The following is an 18,724-nucleotide window of genomic DNA, read 5'->3' as shown; positions in this document are numbered from 1 at the left end:
TTGTTTTAAATTTTGCCCCATTAACATTTCACTTAAGTGGACTGTCATGCGACAATCATGGTAGAGTGAATTTGCAGCTCATCATTAAGGTCAGCAATATCATCTTTCCATGTATTAAAGTTTTTGTGTTGTGATAGGATTGTCAATGGAAGAGAAATTTAGAAAATCAGTAATGTCTGAACATCTCGTCTACTGAAGATCCTTAGGCACATCAAAATAAAAGCATATGCAGCATTCATTATGCTGTTATTCTATATGCACAGTCTGTGGTACAAAAAGAGAAAAAAAGTTTCTGAACTCTTTGATAACACTATCAGGTTCTATGCTCTACAGTAACACTTGCACCAACATCTGATTATCAAAAGCTCTTTTATTCACAATTCACATCACAGATATATATATATATCCAATACATAGTACAAAATCTTAATGCTTCTTAAAAAAAAAAGTCTTTAAGGACCAAATGTGGGTGGTGAGCTTTTACAAGATGCTTGAGCAGAAACAGTTTTGAGCGCACTTTAAGTACGGTAATTTGGTACAATAATGCTGCCCATCTGAATATTGCAACACCCACATTATGGACTTGTTGAGGTGTGGTATTGCTTCCTGCAGCACAAAAGTCAAACTCCACAAACAGTAGTAAAAGGCATTTTCTTGGCAGCAGCAGCAAAATTGAGAAGGTGATATTGAGCAAAACCTTTTCACCTCAAGTCAAGGCAACATGATGAGGCCACTTTGGTATCATAAATGTTATCTTTGCACCTCCCTATTGGCCTCCTTGCCCCTGTGGCATCACAAAGATACAAGCTTGGGCGGGACTGAATCTGGGCTGGACAAATCAACGCAGCCAGCAGCAGAGTTACGCTGCTGACTTGAGCACGATGGCACTAGAGGTGTTGACACTGGTGTCAGTCCTGTCCCTCCTTCCATGAGTGATTCAAAGTTGAATGGAATCCCAGCAGAGGGAGTTGTAATGGGAACACCAGCCACTTCAGAAACTGACACAGCAGCCTTGAGGGTGTTGTGCGAGGGTGTGAAAGCTGTAGCCACAGGGAGGGAGTTGGGGCGTGAGGGCTTTACTCCGGAAGTTGCATCACTGGCCAGGGTAGGCCTCTTTGGGGGCATGGGCTGGCTAAGTGGCACGGTCACAGTAGTGTTGGAATCATCAAGTTCCTGCTTCACACGAACTGGTTTATCCTCCAGGCCAGATGCTGGATATACGAAGGGCTTGATATCTTGTGGGGACTGAGGTCCAGATGAGCCACTGAGCCGGCAACATGCCTTGTGTGCCTCGAGAAGGAACTCCAGCTCCTCTTTCTGCATCTGCAGCTGCTGAATCTCCTGCTGCAGACCCTGTTTCTTCTGTTCTAGGCCCTCTGTTTCCTGCAACAGTGTGGCCCTCCACAAACTTAATCTCAACTCAAACACCGTATGTATGACAAAAATACAATATAATAAATAATACATTTAAGGCTGTTACACCATACCAAATTGTGCAAGGATCTAAATGCATGTGCAACTATCTCTTCCTATGTAAAACACTATGCCTATTTGACTTTTTTAACTCGAGTATTTGTGGCACCTGTATGCTTATGGGGTTCATTTTCTTTTTCCCCTTTTTTCTGTATCTTCCATCCACATAATTTTCTTTTGGTCCAAGATTTCCTTTACTGTAGTGAGGAGCCTACAAAGCAAGTTGTGTAATTTCTGTAAGTGCTTATTTGGTTTTGTTATATTTTTTTTTTTTTTGCTCATGACCCTCAATATATCTGTGGAATTCAACATATTGCCTCATCCACTCTTGTATCGTTGATTTGGATTTCAGTTCTTTTCTACAAAAAGGTGAGTGTTACATAATGCTAATCCTTTTATATCTTTGAAAATACCTATACTGTAAAAATACTACAAGCATGATATCTGGGGAAAATGTACGATACAGGTAACAAACAACAAACTGACTTCATTTTCATTTGAAAACAGTTTTGAATGAAGTGTTATGAAGTTGTTTTTCATAATTGTAAGCTTGCAACTGTACAACCTATGTTCTCTTACCTGCAACAAGGCATTGGTGTGGTCCATTCTCCTTTTTCTGCATCGTGCTGCTGCCATCTTATTTCTTTCCCGCCGCACTCTTCTCCTCTCTTCCTCCTCAGGAGAGATCTAAAAATAGAGTTCCTAAAATCAGCAACAGTTGTTTTCTGCAGTGAGCCCACATAGAATGGAATCCTATGTGATGGCACATTAAAGTGTATCATTTGAAGGGTACATACCCCACTGTTTTTTGTGGGTCGCCTTCCACCCATATTCCTGCGTGTAGTTGTCATTGCTGTGGTGGGTGCCGTTGTTGCCGCTGTAACCACAGATGGGCGGGTCTGCACAATGGATGCTACTCCACCTTGCCAACCCTTGCTATCCACAAGGCTCATATATGTGCTACCTGCAAATTAGAAGTGTTCCTTAAGTTCAACACCAAATGTTTGTTGCAGTACAGTAGTCCTGGCAATAAGGCAATGACATCTACCTTGTGTGATGGGTTGCACCACTGGGGGGACAAAGCCAGCCTCGTTCTGGTGTGATTCCACTTCACTCTGTAGTTCAATGAAAGTCTGCTCAATGTTGCGCAGTGTTGTTGGTGTCAGAGTTGGCGTTGTTCGTGTTGGTACCCCAGAATTCAGCCCATCCAGTGTCACAAACTATTAACAAAAGATTACAGACACCTTAATGTGGCAGGTTTATTACGCAGTTAGGCCCAAACTACGACGCAGATTGTTCACCTGCTGGTACCACAGCTCTGGAGACAGGAAGGTCAAGTCCAGTGGCTCCATAATCGATCGCAATTGTGTAACAAAAAGTCGTTCGTTCGTTTTTCGAGAACACTGCTGCAGCAGTGAAAGGGCACGCAGGCAGACACGCGTCTCGTCCGCCACAACCGGACTAGGCGCGCTCTCATGGTCTGTATTTAACCCGGACAATTTGGCACGGCGCCCGTTCACCCACTCACTTCTCGCTGCTTCTCTGCCAGCCTCGAAACCCTAAATCACGCCAAGGGATGAACCACGATCACCGCCGCCAGAACGTCTAACCGCAAACGGGAATGCATGATTACCGCCCACACAAAATTCCTCGAAGGGCCCTTCATCCGGCAGTCAGCGCAGCGAGGCGCCACATACGAGTATCAGGAAGGTGGAAAAACTGTCATAGGCGTGGCTAAATAATCACAACCCTTATGATGGCGCGGGAAAGGCTCATCCTTCAGGATATGGCAATTTGTTGTACACGCCATATAAAGATGCTGCTAACGTAAGCAGATATATTTCAGAACGCCATATGTGCACTGTCGGCCCTATTCATAGGATTCAGTTCAAGAAAACAGTTCTGGTCAGTTCCTTGAATCAAAATTTCACACCACCAACCACCAAGGAACTTCCACACTGTACAGTCCACCACGTATCTCCCTATCGTCATCATCCAGAACTGCTCCCCTATATACCGGGTATTTCCAAATTTAATTCGGCCACGAACGCTTTTCGCTGTGGGAATCCCCTAGTAAATTTTTCTACGCATTATAACTGCATCATGTACTATTCGCCAAAATAATAATGATGATCAAGTCTACAAGTATGAGATGGGCAGGGCATAGGGAGAAGGTAAATGCATATAACATTTTGGTAGGAAAGGCAGAACGAAAGAGACCATTAGAAAACCATTACGGTGGGTGGATAACATTAAAATGAATCAGATGGAGTGGTATGGGCTGGACTGATCTGGCACAGGACAGGGGCCAGTGGAAGTCTCTTTTGAACACGGCAATGTACCGTCGTGTTCCATTAAATAAAAAATATTCGGAAATTCTTGCGTGGCTGCTCAACTGGCGGCTTCTAAAGAAGTGATTATCATCTCCATAACGTTATGAAATTATAAAAAAAGACGACAGATAATTGGGTTTAATTCTTGCGTCGCTGCTCAACTGGCGGCTTCTAAAGAAGTGATTATCATCTCCATAACGTTATGAAATTATAAAAAAAGACGACAGATAATTGGGTTTAATAATAACAGTTAAATAAAGTTATGAGATCAACGCATCACTTAATTGCAAACAAACATCGCCGTTCATGTATCTTTTTTTCTACACAAATATTTTCTTTGGCCTCGTACTGGAAGGACGACCTCTCAAATCCCGCGCTCCGTTTAGTCTGTTTTTGTTGCTGCGTAATTATTGTTTCGTTAAACGTGCGCGCTGACGGAAGAGTATCTCAACTGACGAATTGCACGTCTTCATAAAGCTTTTTCCTCTGGAGCAAAACTCGCGTATCAGGTCTGTTAATGCATTCCTTTTATGTGGTGACATTTCTATCTAAAGACAAGCCGAAATGAAGATTAATTGAAGACTGCAATGAAATCCAAAGATCATTTCTATTCTGTAATAGAATTTTGTCGCGGAACCCAATTGAGAGCAAGACTTCTACACGGCCCCTACGAGTACTGACTCAGCCGTCATCCAGCACTAACATTCTATAAATTCCGTATTCCGGCACACATTCTACGCACATAAACGCTCCCCCCCCCCTAAACTTTTCTACCGCCCGTCAAACTACTGCCTTCCTATAGTCAGTCACCCGGCACTGGTTTCCCATAGCCAGTATTCTATAATATTCCCGTAGTGCTGCTTCCTGTGGCCTCCATTCTATACAGTCTGCATCCCATAGTGTACCACTACCGCCTTTCTTTAGTCTGCATTCCACAGTTCCAGTACTGCCTTTGTGTCTACAGCCTGCGACAGTCAATCCCAGCCTGTCACAGTACTGACTTCCTATACAGCCTGTCGCTAAAAATTACCGCCGAACTGGTGCCATCTGTTGTCCGTCACCCAGCAATGACTTGTGTCAGGCTGTACACGAATAACCGTAACCTACTGCAAAATTCCACTTACCATACAGGAGCTATTTCCACAACTGTCGCAAAGTGCACTGCACTGTACAATGCTAGGATACAATGGGTGGAGATGACCGCTATCTTTCACGTGACGATCATGTGACTAGTCAACGTTGCGCAACCGGAAATTCCGATAAGCAAGGAATTCCTGGTAAACTATATTGCTTTCCGGTCCGATCAAAGACGCAGCAGATGTAGAGTTACGCCGTTTGTAGCACCTGGACGTCCACCTGTTTAAGACACCTGCAATCCCCCCCCAAGTGAAAACATGCAGGAAAATATTCCAAGGTCGCACAATTGGACGTTGCAACAGTGGACCAGCAATGACGTCATCGGAGCTTGACGTCACTATGCGCGGCGCCCCGATATACCTGCATGACGCAATTGCGCTCGAAATGTTACACTTACCATCTTCTTAGTAATGTCACTGCTGAAGTCCGAGTACATTGTGTCTGCATCCAGGTCTGCTTGGTCCAACACGAGTGGGCCTAAAGGAACCAACCGAGACATGTAGAAACACTTCAACACACTCCGCGATGCAGGGAACGACTGCTGCTTCGGCGAGTCCTGCCTTCTGTTTTACAAGGCCGTGCTGACGTCATGCTGCGTTGCGACTTCGCGGAATTGAATAAGAGGTTAGGCTGGGGGGGGGTTAAAGTTCTCGCAGGTTTGAGATCCGATCGTTTCCTATTACCGCTATTGTGGTGCTGTTCCAACTGTTAAGTACTTGAAACACACACGCCTCTTCGAAAGGTGATGCTTAACTGCATTCCTACCTCGAAGGAACTACCACCATCTTCGTGATTCATATTGTACTATTATTATTCTGGTTTAAACCCCCTGTTGTGGTCTCGTATGTGGGGGTGGGGGGACAGTTTGAACGAACACACGGCCCTAAAGATGGAGGCAATTATGTTCTTTTTAGACGCTGAAACCCACCCACCTAACGGCAACACAGTGTAAGAACTCTGTAGATCACAACCTGTGCCACCAGTTCTGTTACAAAGATAATAATGTATTATGTACGGAAACATTAAACGATAAAGCAGACGCGAACTTTTTGTAGTACCGCATGTTCTGCAGGCTTCCTGATCAATAAACGTTCAGCGCAATAATGAGACATTAAGATCCCTGAAAGAGGCTTACTGAATCTGTACTTGCAATATTAAACTATCTTCCATCATGCGTACCGCATGTAATTATTATTTCAAAACACGTTAGTTTTGTGCTGGGCTATAACGGCCTGAATTCGATTCCAGAAAGGGTGCTGTGGTTTCTCAGTTGGGCGGATCCATGAGCCAAGCAACCCTCTATGCAATGGATACAGGGGGCGAGATTGAAGGCTGGTGCCTCTCTCCACGCCCCTATAAGGCTTCATGCCGCTGCACCAGGCACTGAAGTAGAGACCGGGGGGGGGGTTGCTGCGATTGTTATGAATCTTCAGGTTGAAAGTCAGCAATGTTCAGCCGAACTGCATTTCATAGGAATTGTAGGTTACACAATGAAGCGTATCAACATACGGCTGGGAGGCGCGCGCTAAGTAGCGACCTTGCAAAGCCTTATACAGCATCGGAGCCTGCAAACAGGCCAAATTTGGTTTAAATCGGGTCGCTGCAAGCCTGAGACCATTATACATTGCAGTTAAGTTGCACGTCGGCCACGTATTTATAATTACTGGGAACTGAAGACGATTTTTTATACATAAAATATTATGAAAGTAGCTTAGATGTTTGATCGTGGGTTTCCACTATCCAGTCTGCCGAACCAAGCTCCGGGTGAAAGTCCGTTGTCCGTCTGGCTACAATTGGTCACGCTCGCCTCATTCGGCGAGTCATGTTTTGTCAACACTGACTTAGGTCGCAGGCAGTCGGAGCGTGAAGCTCAGCCGTCACCTAATTATGCTATACTGTCGGAATAGGAACGTTCACTGCCTGGCCGCCTAATTTTGGTTAAATCTGGCTGCACAACCTTACTTCTGCTTGAACACTCATCTACGGCCAGTTTATGCTAGCCCTATGTAGTTAATACAGGCCACGACTCGAAATGGTATCTTCCCTCGTGGTTTACCAACTAAAAATGCCTTTCCCGTATCGCTGGACAAAGGGACGACAGACGCTACGACCCGATCGATAATTAGTACTCACCACAGTGGGGCTGACGACCTCGGCGGTATCCTGGCTGTTGTCGCTGTCACTACTACTGCTGTGGAACAACATAGTTCTGGACCCCAAGATTCACCTGGATGACTCACAACAGCCTCCACTTGCGGGGAAACCCTCAATCTATCTGATGACATATAGAATCTACAAATAACACGATGACTTCACCCCGCGTCATGTGGCATGACGTCATTCTCGAGCTGTTCCGAGAAGTCACGAAAGTTTCCGAATCTCGTGTGGAATGACGCATCGGGGTTGCCCGGAAATGGCAAGGAGAGTCGCCTGAGTCATCATGGTGGCATATGTTTTGACCCGAGTTTGTTGTTATCGATGGTACAAGAACTGGCATGGCACGATAATTTTACCGTAGCTTTCCCATAGTGATGATCACCACCTTTATCGTGTAACAACAGAAGGTGATCTTCAAATCAGCTTCATTGCTTCACCTTACCTTATGTAAATAAAATTGCCGCTCTGTACAGTACTCTAGATGATTTGCACGGAAAGTAGACTGCTTCATGTTACGGCCACCTTTACCCTGGTGAAAATGCCCTGGAAGTCATTGGATAGGAGGGTAATCGTCCAAAGGTCTATTCTTATACAAACATGGGTGATATGAAAAAGACATCAACACGTCAGATAGTAGTTATGGTCTGTGCTCATTCCGCAACTTCACCTTTGAGGGAATTGAAATGGAGGTACATGTCACATGTATACTTTCTAATCATTGCCTCACGAATAATCCATTATTAACTCTAATTAAGCAGGAAACTGAATGACTGCAACATTGGGTTCTGTAAGAATAAGTGATTCACATCAAGGAGAGCATAAAACCAGACCAGTGGGCCAGGTGACCATGGTTCAATTCTCCAGTCTACTGTGTACTTAATTGTCTTTCCCAGGGAATAAAACTGCTAGTGTGAAACTGACTACTCACTTTTTATCTAATATCAAGAATATGTGGAGCTATATCCCCACATCTTCATGCCCTGGTGCTTACTAGGCACAGGGCCCACTTATCTTTATTTCTTAGTCTCACTCTTCATTTGTTTTTGGGCAATTTCTACCCCTCTCCCTGTAAATATTCCAAACTTCTCTAGAAATAATGGAAAGTAATACAGACAAGCACTTTAAAACAACATTAATCAAGAAAGGCTCACATAGCATTTACTAAGCATGCCTGCTTCATTCATCCTGTTGTCATAAGAAATGTCTACATAAGTTCAGCACTTGATTTGTTTCCATCCAGAACCTATATTTCTGTTCCAGTGATGCTCCAACAGTGACTTTGAAGCCATTATCAAATACTAACACACTACTGAAAGATCATTCACTCCACAGTACAATTTACTAGAGCATGGGTACCACCATTATATGTGTACTTTCTGGGGGAAGCACCAGAAAATATGCTTACAAGCGTCAGTTTATGCATTTCAAGTACACCTATGAATACTTCTGTTAGCATATTTCTTTCATTCCTTCAATTTTTTATACCTTTTGAAAATCCAGGTTCAGATGAAGGGGGCAGATGCCTGGCTTGCCCCTCCTGATACTGCCCATGCACTAGCAGACAAATTAAATCAGCAGACACTGCAGTGAGGCAGAGGTCAGAAATAATGTCCTTGGTGGTATATGAGGGGCACTTCATTTCCAGAAAATCATGACTTTGGTGCATGGGTTATGCAAGAAACATTTATACTGCCTCACCCCACAATGCATATATTCCAGTTTCAAATAATGCTGTCTTACATTAAACATCTTTCTATTTCATCAGCAAAGCAATTTTACCTTCAAGCATGCAACTGCAACAATGCTGCAAGTATGAGGGTCCAGAAACTAAAGACTGCTTGGTGATAAAAAAAAAATATTATATTACATCATTACTACAGATGTAGAAGCATTTTTCTACATAACCCCAATGAAGGTTGGGCACTTGATGTATCGCGTGACAAGTTTCTGTATGCCCACATCATAGAAATCTTCCACCAGCCCACTGAACCAGTCTTTTAACCACCTTTTTTGCTTCTTCATTGCTACCCACATGATGTGTTCACAGTCTTTACTATTTGGAATATGCACCTTTGAAATTTCTAAAGGCCTGATATTCCAAAGGCCAGCTCTTTTTTGCATCAGACATGATGACAGTGGCCCCCACTAATCCTGTCACGCAATCCCGTGGACAGACAGAAAAATCTACCTGTAATTTCCAACAAAGTCCAATAATTATCTGGCCAGTGAGAAAGCTGAAGTCTAAGGTCCCATGTTACGTTTCTTTCCAAATATGCCATTCACTTTGGGAGGAATATAATTTGTTCACTGGTGAGACAGTTGTGACAGTCATCTTTTGTGTGTCATATGTTCAAGAGGAACTGATAATATCAGGTGATGATGATAGTGTTTTCACTGTTTCTGCTATAATTAAATGTCCTCCAATAAGTCCTGTGAGCTGAACTCTCTGGTGTGTCCACTCTCCACAGTGGTTCTGGTGACTTTCCTTGAACTTGGTCCAGCTTCTGACTCCAAGACATGCCTCTTGGGACGGCTTACACGCTTTGGTATGGTGCTCAATGGCTTTCTGTCATCATCAAAGAGATTATCTGTGACACTCAGCAGGATCCTGTCAGTTTTCCTCTCATCATCTGTGATCTCAACATCAGTCTCACTGTCATAATGATCTGGACTGCTTTCATCCTGCACTGGTTCGTGGATACTACGCTCGGTTACAGCAGGCTGCTTGTTGCCAGCTGGAAGAGAGACACCTGCAGTTGGATTACAGAAATTTAAAAGTTGGACTTCAGAAAATTTCTGCTGCTATCAGAGGAGAATTCAGTGCAAGCAATTTTAACACTTTAAAGCACAGCTGTAAGTATTTGGGGGGGGGCCATGGCCCAGTATTTTAAGTTTCATGTGATTTGAGACAGCAATTAGAGGTCATTAGCATAAAAAAAATATGACAAGATTATTTTATGTACACCAAAATGGGAAAGATTTAAGAGGAAGCAGATGTGGCAGATTTCATGGTATTATTCTGGATTTTCACTGCACAGGTTGAGGAAAATCATTTGGTAAATAGTTTCTATAAGAAATACATTGTGCAACATGCATTTTGTTCTAGCGGTTTATACGATTACAATCCTGGACATTAGCCTCAGGCAGATTCATAAAGCTCTCTATACACAATCAATATGTATGGTAAGAAAAGATTAATATCGACCAAGTTAAAATTGAAAATAAATACAAGAATTATAACTAAAGACAAAGAGGGAGTGACAGAGGGCTGGAGAAAACTGCATAGTGAGAACGCTGGATTTGGGGTTTTCAGAGTGATGATGACTATGAAGAGTAGTCTACTGCATAGTTCAGAAAATGAGGCTTCTCCAAACAATGCGGCATTACAAGCCAGAAAACTGTATTCTGCATAATGAGAAGCTTCATAATCTGTACCACTTACTAAATATTATGTATCAGTGTCATAAAATTAAGGAGGCTGTGAGAGGCACGCACATATGGAAAAGGCAAGAAATGTGTTCAGTATTTTTCTTGCAAAACTTTCAAGGGCTGAGGCTGTTTAGAAGACTTAGTAGTACCTTTAACAGTTTTTTTACAACACTTACAATATCACAAAAATTTGCATAGTGGGGGGTGGAGTCCAACTGGGTCCACTCAGCATGGCAATGGCCTATTGTACCTGCCCTGGGTGATTATGATGATGGAGAATTTGGCGGAATGAAGATAGGCAGGGGAAACCAAAGTACTCAGAGAAAATCCGCCCCAGCGCCACTTTGTCCACAACAAATCCCACTTGACCAGACCAAGGATTGAACCCGGGCCACCGTGGTGGGAAGCCAGTGACTAACCGCTTCAGCTATGGTGCAGCCTTGCAATATCACAAACTATACAGTATCAAATGGTAGGTTCAGAAATCAACTGGATAGGATTTGGAATGAGGTCTTTCTGGTATAATTGAATGAAGGTACTATCCCAGAATTTGCCTGAAAGGATTGAAGGAAGCCATGAAAAGCCTCAGTCAGGACAAGATTTGAACTGAGCACCCCCCACACACAGATCTACAGTGTGATACTATACCAGCTAGATTTGTGTGAGGATAATATCAAAATGGATCTTAAATAGAGTGTGAGGAAATGATACTGATTGAAATTATTGAGATACATTCCATAACAAACAGACTTTGTAAACTACCCAAGAGAGTGGTAAAGACAGATTGGAAAAATACATTATGATAGCAAGAAAATGTAACAAAAGAATTTAATTTTTAGAACTTTAAATACGATGGGGTACCCAAAAGAAACCGAACTAATTTTTTTGTGGGCAGAGCTTTTGTAGTACCGAGTTTTGCCGCTATGAGCGCATAGAGCTAACATTCCTGAGTCGATAAGCCGACTACCATTGCTTCAGAAGGTAAGGACTAGTTTTGGCAGAGTTTATAGTGACAACTGTTTTGTGTGATCATTGTTTTTGCAATGGCTGATTTTCGTGAACAGCGTGTGGCGGTGAAATTCTGCTTTTTGCTCGAGAAAAGTGGAACAGAAACTCTTGAAATGTTAAAAATGGCGTACAAGGACGATGCTATGGGGAAAACTCAAGTGTTTGAGTGGTTTTCCCGTTTCAAAAATGGTGAAATGTCAATTGATGACAAACCTCGTTCTGGTCGTCCTTCCATGGCCTGAACACATGAAAATGTTGAAAAAATTCGTGAAATCATCAAGGAAGATCGACGACGGACCATTGAAGAAATTGTGGAGCTGTCGGGAGTGACTTGGAGCTCAGTTCAGCGAATTTTGACAGAAGATTTGGGAATGAAAAGGGTGGCTGCGAAATTCGTGCCACGACTGCTGACTGCTGAACAAAAACAAGGTCGCGTGGAAGCATGCTGTGCTTTGAAAGAAGAGTCCCGAAATGATCAAAACTTTTTTTTTGTTTCCTCGAATGAAAAGAGACATGAAAGGAAAGCGTTTTGCTGATGTTGCTGAGGTGAAGGAAAAAACGACGGAGGCGCTGTCAAGCATCTCAAAAGATGAATTTAGACAATGTTTTGAAAAATGGAATAAAAGACTAGACAAGTGTATTAGTGTAAGTGGTGAGTACTTTGAAGGGGATTGAAGGTTTGCACTTAAAATTTGAATAAATAAGTTTAAAAAAAAATTAAGTTCGGTTTCTTTTGGGTACCCCCTTGTATCAGCATGTTTGAGTCCTTAGCCTTCAGTAAACCTGGATCATCAGCTTGTCTCAGTCTCAACCTCCAATGAACCGTGTACTTGAAACTAAGTTTGATGCAACTCTCTTACTAATCACTTATGCTGCAATTACAAAGCATAAATATTGTACCAAGAAGCCTGTCTTCTAGCTGCTGAATATACTCCTTCTTGCTATTAAGAACTACCAGGAATCGGCCAAACAGTTGGTGTTCCATCTCCAGCTTTTGCTTCTTGTACTCCACCAATTTCTCCATCAAGACAGCCCTTTCTGCATAAGACAAAATGTTGTTTGGTATTATCTGTCTGTCATTATGTCATGTATATAATTCTTGGCACACGCGGCAGCGAAGTTGGTTGAGGTACTATGCTACAAGCCAGAAGGTTGCGGGATGAAGTCCCGATGAGGTCGTTGGATTTTTTCAATTGACCCACTGCTGTCCAATTCTTCCTTAGAATTTAAATCACTTTCATTTACTGGATGAATTAAGAACTATGTGACGAAAATCTATAAGTTTGTGATGATGGTACATTAGTACTAATATTATGTTTCTGGACATTATCCATTCTCCTGTGTTTATCTAAAACCACAGTCCTGTTTATATTAAAGAACACACTGTTTCCCTGTCTCTGGAGATGAGACTAGCTCTATCCATTGGACCAACTGAGTAGGGTTTACCTGAAGAGGTGGAGACAGAATCCAGTCTCTGAAATGTTGTGTTTGCAATATAAACAGGGCAGTATTTTAGACGAAGATAGGACGATGGATAATGTCCTGAAACATAATATTTGAACTACGTGACCTTTATATACAATTTAAATTAAAGACTTTACAAGCCCACTGTTTAATTGTTAATTAACTGCAAACTGTTTTCAAGTATTGCCTATTAAATATGAACTTTCACAACATGCATCTGAACAAAAGCTGCATTACAAAGTCAAGAACTGTTTTAGTGCAACCAAGTTGAATTCCTACATATGTGCAATTACTGACCTCGCTCTGCTACCATATTAGTCTTCTGCAGGCCATCAGCTTCCATCTTGATGTTGCAATACTGCTCCAGCAATGAATCCAGCATCACCTCTGCTGCCTCATAATATGTAGTCTGCAATGCCAGGTCACTATGAGATACTTAACAAATTTTGATCAAATTTAGTACGGGGAAGTTTGCACCAAATATTGTCAGTTTTGGTCCAATGTGATCCACCAGAAGACCACACATACCATCTACACAGACTACAGGATCCCACATTACACCATATCTCTGTGTTGTTGTGCATTGCAGTCTGAATCCCATAATAGAACCTATTCGATATTCAGTTGGTTTTGATTCATCTGTTGTTTATTTACTGCCTAATTTTAAGCCAGGATAGCACAGTCAGTACAGCGACTGGCTACAGGCTGGACAACTGAGGGGTCAGAGTTTGAGTTCCAGTAGGGTCAAGAATTTTCTCTCCTCCAAATCATCCAGACCAGCTCTGGCCTCTACCCAGCCCCCTATCCAATGGGTAAAGAGGCAGGGGTGGGAAGCTGACCACTTACATCCAGCTAGTGCCAAGGCCAAGAAAATGTGGATCTATACATCCACTCCCCTATATGTCTTTATGGCTTAATTAGTTAAGTGCAGGGACTTTACCTTTTTTTACCTAATGTTGGTAGATTTTGCATTATGAAATATAAGGTTTTAGACTGCATGAGTCTTTACATAAAATGCTTAACATACTTACGACCCTACATGGCATGGTACATAATTATGTTCAACGATAAAATTACCTTACGAAAAATTTAAAAGGTATGGATTCAGTGCTTCCAGAATGATCCTGAGGTAGTGATACTTCCTGATCTGATCAAGTGTATACCATCAACTTTTTGTAAAACCACATATATTTTGAAAACTGTAAAGTCAAATGCTCCCTGACCCCAAACACCATTAATTGCCACAATAGTCATGCTAGCTCTTACTTCTTGCAATTGGATGTAACCATATTTCATCCTGATCTTGGAACATTGGTCCAGTTTTTTCCACACGAATCTGCCATCTTCAATGAGATATGTGAAATGTCTCGCTCCTCCTTGTGTGGACAGCGCCAATTTGGTTTCATTCATGTACTCTTCAACTGACAGTTGTAGCAGTTGACTCAGTTGCTCTATGTGGCCATGTGATGCCTGAAACGTGTACATCCATAGTTTTGTCTATTAGGTAGGGGCTGTAGAGAACCTCGTATCTCCTCCTTCTTCATCTATGGCTTCTAAGTAAAATTAAAGACACTATTTAGAGCCTTACATGTCCATTCCAGGCATATCCATTTTGCAGCAATACAACTTTAAAGCTGTAGGAGTTCCATTCAACCAACAACCTGTAACATCCACACCCCCCATCTTCAGGCAGCTTGGATAATGTCGTATTCATGTGATGCAGGGAAACGCTACAATATCCTGTAATCGTTAATTCTGTATTAAGTGTGGCATATTAAACATGAAGTAGAACCTTCACAAAGTTCACAAATATAGCTTCAAACTCTGGAGCTTCTTTTATGGTGAGAAAATCCGTCATCTGGCACCCACAACTTCAAGTTCTCACAAGAGCTCTCAGCGCTATCAGCTGTGCGGTTATGAACAATATGAGATTTATATCGGAACCATGAAAAGTACCAAGTATACTATTGCGATCCGTGTCAAGTATCGAAATCATCATAGATCTCTTCATTAGTGTTTACCGAAGGTGTTCAGCCGAGGGTACACCAATGATACTTGCAACCGCAACGCAACCACAATTTCCGAGAATTGTTATCAGCTTGAGTTGAACACATGTTACTGAAGCCTCAATTTGTGTTGCATCATACAATAACTGCATTGTCGCAAATGCAGTGCTCAATTTAGTATCATGTGTTCAACTCCCGCTGATAACAATTCTCGGAAATTGCAGTTTCGTTGCGGTTGCCAGTATTCCTTGGTATGTCCCCGCCTAAGACGCCTAAGACTGAGGATGAGCCGACGGAACAACTTCCGTCATCCCAAAGGAAGTAGCCCTCAAACGTGTATATGTTGTTTGTGGAAAGATGGCGGTGTCATCTTCTGCCAGCTATGTAAAAACAACAATCTCAAATTCGTCAGGATGGAAAAGTTTAATAACATTTACAGTTTTGTTATTAGCATGGATTTCAGGATTTTCATCTCGTTTGTTTGCGGTAATACGATTTGAAAGCATCATTCATGAATTCGACCCTTGGTAAGGAAGTTTGGTATACCGGAGGGTGTGTGTTACTTGCTCTAACAAATTAGAAACTGTATATACACATTTTCGTCTGTATTGATGTTTACATTTAAGTACAGCTGGAAGTTTCTTTGCTTACTGTATTCTTCTACTTAAAAATTTTGCCGACTACATAAGATAATGTTAGACTGGATTTTCATGTATTCGTTCAAGGAAGTTTACTGTGTTCTGGGATGTGAGGTGTAGTGTGGTGAATAAATACCAGCGTTTTGAAAGAAGATACTGCGTCTTTCTGCAGGATAGACAAGGATTTTATTCCCCTGCCCTGAATATGAAGGTGGTATGTTCCTCCAAAATTTCAGTGTGTACCAGACTACCTTGCATTTCATCATGTAAGACAAATGGTCACCGCGTCGAGGGCCTAAATTCTCGCACTTTCAAAACTGCCGGCTTGAACTTATTACTGATCTTCCAGGACTTTCAATTTTGATGCAGAGTGTAGAATTAGTGCTGCATTGGTGAAGTTGCGACATGAGATCAGGAATTGGTAGAGAATAAATGTCATGCAGAATATATAAGATGTTATGTTAAACATTGTAAACTACAGCAAAATTGTTTTTATACGGGTTCATTTTATTGTCATGTTTTGAAAGAATTTATCTATTCAGGAAATAGCCTGTTTAAGTTATATATGTTATGAGCAATGTCGATTTTCTGTGGCTTTCCTCAGTCCCTGTAGACAAACGTTTCAAAGGTATATTTAAATTAACTGTGCACACAGTAGTTGGTTGGGGGGCTATGCTACAAGCTGGAAGGTCATGGGTTCAAGTCCTAACGAGGTCATTTGATTTTTTCAATTGACCTAAACATTTCAGCCCCACTATGGCCCTGGGGTCAGCTCAGCCTCTAACAGAAATGAGTACCAGGAATTAATTAAATAATTTTCCTGGGGAGTAAAGCATGGCTGGCATGTAACGTTGCCAACCTTACCGCCATCTTTGAGCTGATTGTCTAGATAAAGTGGAACCCTCAACGTCTCACCACCGTATGGGCCTTCACGGCCTGGTACAGGGATAGCTTTACTTTTACTTTACTTTACTTATGACCATTTGATTATCACCTCAGGTGTTTCATTCAGCACATGTAATGCATAGTAATTGATACATCTGAGATGTGTGCATGGCATTAACTTGTTATTTTCATTTGTTGATGCTTTTATTTGCAAATTTTGACCAATAGCCCCCTGTTCTCTAGTTGTGCTTGAAGACTACTGGTCTCATGGATAGGGACAAAAATATTTCTGAAAATCTTTCTGGCAAATAAATGGTCTTCTCTTTGTGGGGCACACACTTTTACATGTACATGTATATCTTTCTAGTGTAAGCTGGTTTATGCTTTGATTTTACCTCTTAGTTATCAGTGCATTGAGAGAATAAGTTGTTTCATTTGTATAGTGACTGTGAAAATAGTGATCTCAATACATTGGCTACTCTCAACAACCTTTGTGTTATACTAAATGTCTGATCCAGGCTAATGTAATTGACTTGGATGATTTAGATACATGCTGTGACAGGAACTGATATTTCTCATTTCGAAAAAGCAGTATGATCTTGTATTTTGGACTTACATCTGTAGATGAAATATATAACAACATTCCCTGAACCCATGTAAGAAAAATGTTATCAATATGGGTATTAAATTGTATAATAGAGTGCCTTTGGAATTAAGAAAATCAAACAGATGTGAAGACTTTAAACATGGACTAAAATTATTTTTACTGATCATTCATTCTATACATTGTATGAGTTTCTCTTAGAGGGGCAGTAGTAAGACTAGTAAAACCTCTATTCAGCAATGGAAATAGATAACAAATGGTTGCTTGTAGTATCTTAATTTGATCGGTGACTAACATGGTCATGTGTAGGATTTTTTATTTACTTTAATGCTGTATTAATACTGTAATAATTCTCTTGATAAACTCATAATGTTGGCTTGCATTTCGGTTTACATATTGTATCCAATTTGATTATTTGTCTGGTTTGATAGTGTGTGTTGTATTTTAATTATAGGTTAGCCATGTCAAGAGTGATTATTTATTGTTGACAAATTCTAATCCATTAGGCATCTGGCCAAAAGAATTTCATGAATGATGTATTTAATGATGTGACTTGTTCAAGTGTTACTGTTGTAGCAATTATGAATGCCAAATAAAATGAATGAATGAATTGTTGTGCACCTGTTGTTGCAAGTCCCCAGGGTAAAGGCTCTGCAGGAAATGAACTTGTTAAAATTGTGATGCAGACATGCGTGTTAAGTACTTGTGTCGCCAAAGAAGTATTTTATGTAATTTCATTCATTTTAGCTCAGGTGTGGCTCCTTTGATTTTTCATCTTTCTGTCATGTGCGGGTGTTTTCATATTACACAGTTGCCCCATATGCAGTGTTTGCTTTCTCTTGATGGTGACTAATTAATAGAAGCTCTTCATTATGCATGCTTGTGTCAGTAGTTTCTGTTGGCACACGCCAAGAGATATAAGAGTGTGGTTCACCTTTCCTTCTCCTTTTTTAACATATCCTGAATTGTAACTAATGGTTCTGTGCAGGTTTAACTATCGGTCCACAGCATACATGGTGAAGAATGGTATTTACAATTTCCTGAACTGGTTCGATGAAAGAGCATGGTACCCACTGGGCCGCATTGTGGGGGGCACCGTGTATCCAGGCCTGATGCTCACATCTGGCAGCATACACTATGTGTTGCACACATTCAACATTCCGGTGCACATCAGAGACATCTGTGTCTTTCTGGCACCAACTTTCAGGTACAGATTTAAATATCACATCGCATTTGGCTGTATACAAGTGACTTGCTTAAGAGGTGACATCTCAGTAACACTGGAGTATATGTAAGATATTGGATGGTTGTGTAAAGAAGCTTCAGTTCACTGTCTTATGTAAAACCTTATGCCACTGCAAATGGTGCTCCATTTGCTTGAACATCACTTAGCGTACAGGCCTCTTTAACTCTTTGACTGGCGCGGGCGTGTTTTAACGCCCGGACAATGCCAGCCGTTCCCTGGCGTTGGCGTGTTTTAATGCTTTGACAATCTCTTCCCTTCTTTGCTCTCTTGGCACTCATCAACCAAAGACATATATATGATAGTTTTTGTGCATGTTTGTAAAGAACCCTTGTAAACTTTGTGGG

At 41.5% G+C, this 18,724-nt stretch overlaps 3 protein-coding genes across 7 annotated transcripts in view; 1 reads left to right on the top strand and 2 right to left on the bottom strand.

Moving 5' to 3' along the window:
• Positions 1 to 350: 350 nt before the first annotated feature.
• On the bottom strand, positions 351 to 7,178 carry LOC111863085 (transcription factor kayak). Of its 4 annotated transcripts, none has more exons than XM_023849090.1 (5): positions 7,077 to 7,178; positions 2,522 to 2,693; positions 2,271 to 2,437; positions 2,053 to 2,160; positions 351 to 1,383 (listed from the first exon to the last, which is right to left on the bottom strand). In XM_023849090.1, exons 1-5 carry the CDS (start codon positions 7,146 to 7,148, stop codon positions 793 to 795), a joined length of 1,110 nt encoding a protein of 369 aa, XP_023704858.1. In that variant the 5' UTR covers positions 7,149 to 7,178; the 3' UTR covers positions 351 to 792. The 4 variants fall into 4 exon arrangements, with proteins under 4 accessions (XP_023704858.1, XP_023704857.1, XP_023704860.1 ...); XM_023849089.2 differs by lacking the exon at positions 7,077 to 7,178 and adding an exon at positions 5,341 to 5,489; XM_023849092.2 differs by lacking the exon at positions 7,077 to 7,178 and adding an exon at positions 4,931 to 5,141.
• A 1,147-nt stretch (positions 7,179 to 8,325) lies between these two features.
• On the bottom strand, positions 8,326 to 14,838 carry LOC111863102. Of its 2 annotated transcripts, XM_023849130.1 has the most exons (5): positions 14,590 to 14,838; positions 14,268 to 14,471; positions 13,299 to 13,410; positions 12,438 to 12,575; positions 8,326 to 9,835 (listed from the first exon to the last, which is right to left on the bottom strand). In XM_023849130.1, exons 1-5 carry the CDS (start codon positions 14,713 to 14,715, stop codon positions 9,510 to 9,512), a joined length of 906 nt encoding a protein of 301 aa, XP_023704898.1. In that variant the 5' UTR covers positions 14,716 to 14,838; the 3' UTR covers positions 8,326 to 9,509. The 2 variants fall into 2 exon arrangements, with proteins under 2 accessions (XP_023704898.1, XP_023704899.1); XM_023849131.1 differs by lacking the exon at positions 12,438 to 12,575.
• A 496-nt stretch (positions 14,839 to 15,334) lies between these two features.
• The window catches only part of LOC111863084 (dolichyl-diphosphooligosaccharide--protein glycosyltransferase subunit STT3B), a 22,463-nt gene continuing 19,073 nt past the window's right edge, over positions 15,335 to 18,724 (top strand). The window contains exons 1-2 of the mRNA XM_023849088.2: positions 15,335 to 15,534; positions 18,123 to 18,341. Of these exons, the coding sequence (XP_023704856.1) occupies positions 15,365 to 15,534; positions 18,123 to 18,341 (389 nt within the window). The 5' untranslated portion in view covers positions 15,335 to 15,364. The remainder of the gene's footprint in view (positions 15,535 to 18,122; positions 18,342 to 18,724) is intronic.

Source organism: Cryptotermes secundus, unplaced genomic scaffold (genome assembly GCF_002891405.2).
Source record: "Cryptotermes secundus unplaced genomic scaffold, Csec_1.0 scaffold1777, whole genome shotgun sequence".
NCBI classification, from domain to species: domain Eukaryota; kingdom Metazoa; phylum Arthropoda; class Insecta; order Blattodea; family Kalotermitidae; genus Cryptotermes; species Cryptotermes secundus.
The sequence above is the reverse complement of the archived record's forward strand: the minus strand, read 5'-3'. Positions and strand labels throughout refer to the sequence as shown.